At 44.0% G+C, this 4,501-nt stretch overlaps 1 protein-coding gene across 1 annotated transcript in view; it reads left to right on the top strand.

Annotated features, from left to right (window-relative positions):
* The window catches only part of LOC119310073 (heat stress transcription factor B-1-like), a 5,625-nt gene extending 2,025 nt beyond the window's left edge, over window positions 1–3,600 (top strand). The window contains exon 2 of the mRNA XM_037585921.1: window positions 2,482–3,600. Coding sequence (XP_037441818.1) covers window positions 2,482–3,114 — 633 coding nt within the window. The 3' untranslated portion in view covers window positions 3,115–3,600. The remainder of the gene's footprint in view (window positions 1–2,481) is intronic.
* Window positions 3,601–4,501: the final 901 nt, after the last annotated feature.

Genomic DNA, 4,501 nt, shown 5'->3' on the forward strand with positions numbered 1-4,501 from the left:
GACTAGTGCTGAGTGGTGATGTCGTCTTCGCCTTTTCCTTTTGACAAAATGTGTGCAAATAATCGAAAGGACGGATGGACGGACGCGGCACCACGTTAGAGATGGATGCCAACGGGTTCCATGAAAGCAAATTTAGTGCTTGCCCATCACTGTTTGACACCCCACGAGGTTGAGGTTTTAATTTAGCGCGTCCTCGGTCCTCATTTGTGATTGCACGGGTACTGGAAGCTTAGTGGAACTTTCGACCGGATATTTCTGTGCCTCTTCTGGAAACTACTCTAGGAAATATAGCTTCTTATATTTATTTATTTATACGAAAATGACTCTGATATATTACAAAGGTTAAAAAATATAGGTTCTTTAGACATACACACACATGCAGGATAATTAAAATTCATGACATACACTTATACAATGCACATTCATCACATACACATCGAGATATATTTATCTTGCCGTAGTGAAAAAAATCTTCAATGAAAAGTGTCTACTACAAAGTCCTCTAAAGAATGAATTCTTGAAAAGAAATCAAACAAAATAGGCCCGTTAACTATCCATAATTATGTTTTTAATGTGCACATCGAATTGGAAATCCTACGGAAAAGGAGGTCGCTAGCATCAGATTTTATGCGAAGTTACCTTATTTCAAAAGTGGACGATGCTTCAGAAAGCATGGTTAACATTTTTTATCATCTAGAATACTATGGTCAAAACGGCAAAAAAAAAATCGGGTCAAAGTTGCATACAAAGATGTTGTCGGAAAGAACATCATGGTCGTTTGATGTAGGATTCAGTAAGTCATACGTTTCATTTTTGTGTTTGTCTTATGTTTTTAGAATACCATGCTTCACCCACAAGAAAACTCAGCCAGCTCTCCCGACTAAAAGAAGATAAACAGAGAGAATCGCATGTTTTTTATTCTTCTCGCTTAATGTTTTATATTACCAAATTGCATTTTTTTCGATATACTACTCCTTTTGTTCCTAGGCACACGGCGTAGTTTGACTGTCGAATTCATGCTTTGACCATATCTCTCTCTTACAATATGTAGTCAATGGCTAGAAAATCATAGATCATACATGAGTTCATTTTTTTACGAATCTAATGATGTCTATTTCGTGCAACATAAACTATATATTTTAGACTAACCGTTGGTGCAAGCATGCATTTCAATATGGATTTTCGTCCCTAAACTCTCGTGAAAGTTTAGAAAACGTCCGTCAAATCCAAAGCCACTAAAACTTAGTCTCTCAACTAATATTCCTTCAGGGGGATCTTGACCGATGGGAGTCAAGATTGCTATTATCTTATTAAAGAACATATACTTCTAAGCTTCTAGTCTATCCCAACTCTTTCGAGCCGCTCTCCCAGTCAACGTTCAAAGAAAGAACGGTGGCAAGCCTAAGAAAGTGCTAGTTCCTTTGCTGCATTGGGTAGAACTGGTATGCCCAAAAGGTTGTTCTCTTAAAACCTTTGGCAAGGGTGTGGAAAAGAGTTCAAGGTCCTTTCTAGAGGCGGGCATTAGACCATAGTTTCATGAGCCGAAGTTGGTTCCCTTTTTGTAGTGCGCAAGTCGGAGTGAACTTCAAAACCGGATAAGTTTCGTCCCTAGTAACGCCAGGTGGTTTGTGTGTGACGTGGACCTGGTTTTGACTATTATTGGTCATGTGGCCTGGCTTTGTCTGCCACATCAGTTAAGTGGCTAAGGGCACCCTCTACTAGGGTCGTAGCATGCCCCTTGGTGCCCGCCACCACCGCCAACCCCTCTATGTTTAGGGTTCATGGGGGATTGAGAGTGCGGGACAGGGAGAGAACGATAAGGTGCCCTTAGCCACTTAAGTGATGTGGCGGTCAAAACCAGGCCACCGTGACCAATATTAGTCAATACTCCCTCCGTAAACTAATATAAGAGTATTTAGATTACTATTTTAGTGATCTAAACGCTCTTATATTAGTTTACAGAGTGAGTACCAAATACCAGGTCCATGTCATGTGCAAGCCATCAAAAAAGTTATTGGGCCGAAACTTATCTGGATTTATTAGTTGATGAGGGGTTGAGTTTTGATGGTTGTGGAGTTGAGGGACGATTTCTAACTCCTTGAGAATTCGGGGACGAAAAATATGCTTATCCCATTTGAATATAATTTCATATGATAATGCCCGAGTAAGACATAAATCGATGATGCCCCAACTCGCAGGAATCAGTGAACCAAAATTAACAAAAGAAGACTCGCTAATGAGCTAGTAATGATTGGGTATGATGTTGAACTTCCAACGGACAGTAGAAGACACCTGGATATATGTGATGTCGCTCAATGTAGTAAATAATATTGAAATGTGTGGGACTAATGAAATATTTTAATGATTCTCTTTCGAAAATGTTTGGAAACAAAGAAAGCGTTTGAAAATGCTTCTTGATCGACACGTATGGAAATGTACATCGCGTCGGATACTGACCAAACCGGTGTAAACTGTATGCAGGGTTTTCGGAAGGTGGTGCCGGACCGGTGGGAGTTCGCAAACGAGAACTTCCGGCGAGGCGAGCAAAGCCTCCTCTCCGGCATCCGTCGCCGCAAGGCTACGGCGACGACGACTCCCCAGTCCTCGAAAACCTGCGGAACCGGCGTAAACGTCGCGTTCCCTTGGCCGCTGCCCGTTCTGCCTCCCGCGTCTGTCAGCACGTCCGGCACCGGCAACGACCACAGCACCTCCTCGGCGTCCTCGCCGACGCGCCCGGATCTCAGCAGCGAGAACGAGCAGCTCAGGAAGGACAACCACGCGCTGGCAGCGGAGCTGGCCCTGGCGCGGAGGCACTGCGAGGAGCTCCTGGGCTTCCTCTCCCGCTTCCTGGACGTCAGGCAGCTGGACCTGCGTCTGCTGATGGACGGAGACATGCAAGGCGCGGCCGGCGGCGCACGCTCGGCGGACCAAGAGCACTGCTGCGAGAAGAAGGTGAAGCTGTTCGGCGTGATCCTCAAGGACGCGTCGGCGAGGAAGAGGGGCCGGTGCGACGAGGCGGCGGCCAGCGAGCGGTCGATGAAGATGACGAGGATCGGGGAGCCGTGGGTCGGCGTCCCGTCATCCTGCCCGGCGCGTTGCGGCGGCGGGAACTGATGCGCGCTTCGCCGTGGCCGGACGGCTGCACCCAGCAGGCGCGCGCGCTGTTTTACATTTGTACGAGTGCATGGGCAGCATGGCTACGCTGATGGCAAGTTGGCAACAAAGCCAACACTGGTTCCATTTCATCAACGTTGTCTTACAAAAAGCTTTAAGAAAAGCAAGCTTAGAACACAAATTAAAGTCCATAGCTCACGTACCCGTGTAAGAAACTAAGAACTAATGCAGGTACGATGGTAAGTAGTAGGAAGGTTGCAAAGATGAAGAGTATTAGAAGATTGGAATTTGGAAGATGGAGCTCATACTGATTGAAGCCACGCAGCTGGCTCCTCCTTGTTGTTGATCCGATTACACACATAAACGTTTGCAGAACTAATGCTAGGAGCACTAAGTTTGACAAGGTGTAAAGCTATACACCCCATTTGAGATTTACAGATTGTATCCTGAGGTTCTGTCTTCAAATACGTACTGATATTTTTTTTCTCTCCTCCATTTATCTCCAGTTGCAAGAATTATACTTCCTCAGTTCCTAAATATAAGTCTTTTTAGAGATTTCACTATAGACTACATACGGAGCAAAATAAGTGAATTTACACTCTAAAATATGTCTATATACATCCGTATGTAGTTTGTAGTGAAATCTCTAAAAAGACTTATATTTAGGAACGGAGGCATTACTGCTGTTAAGTGTGGCAGTTTTGAACTAACCCAGTTCAAAACTGTGACAGTTATTTTGGAGCGGAGCAGGGGCGGAGCTTGAAAATTTGGCCATTGAGTGCACCCATTCACTCTTTGTGAGAACCTAATACTAATTTATGTAGATTAAAGTCCAATTGCAACAAAAAGTATGGACCCGTAAAGAATATAACGAAAAGAAATATAGTACTCCCTCCGTAAACTAATATAAAAGCGTTTAGAATACTAAAGTAGTGATCTAAACACTCTTATATTAATTTACAGAGGGAGTATCATATATCACATATTGTGTGGAATTAAAAACTGAAAAGTGCAAGACGTACCTACGTTTAATGGGTGGCCTTGATATGTCTGTATCAGATATCTGGATCTGATGACCGAGCTCTCTTCGAATAATACCATTCGATAGCCTAGATCAATCAAAGTCCATGGAGAAAAACAAATAAAAAACTAGGATAGATAAGAAACTATCATACTAGGTAATCTAATTGCCGCAATTTTTAGGTTACGGTTGTTATCGTTGTGGATCTGCAGCAGCCTGCTTGCCGGCAGCATGCAGCTGCCGAGGCGCAGAGCGACACGAATAGAGGAGAGTCAAGCAGGAGAGATGTGAACTGGAAAATTAACGGACGAGGGACGAGGGACGAGGAGTATTAGGCATCACGGTTTAGGCCTGGGAATGGACTCA

The sequence above is a fragment of the Triticum dicoccoides genome, chromosome 5B (assembly GCF_002162155.2).
Source record: "Triticum dicoccoides isolate Atlit2015 ecotype Zavitan chromosome 5B, WEW_v2.0, whole genome shotgun sequence".
Classification (NCBI taxonomy): Eukaryota; Viridiplantae; Streptophyta; class Magnoliopsida; order Poales; family Poaceae; genus Triticum; species Triticum dicoccoides.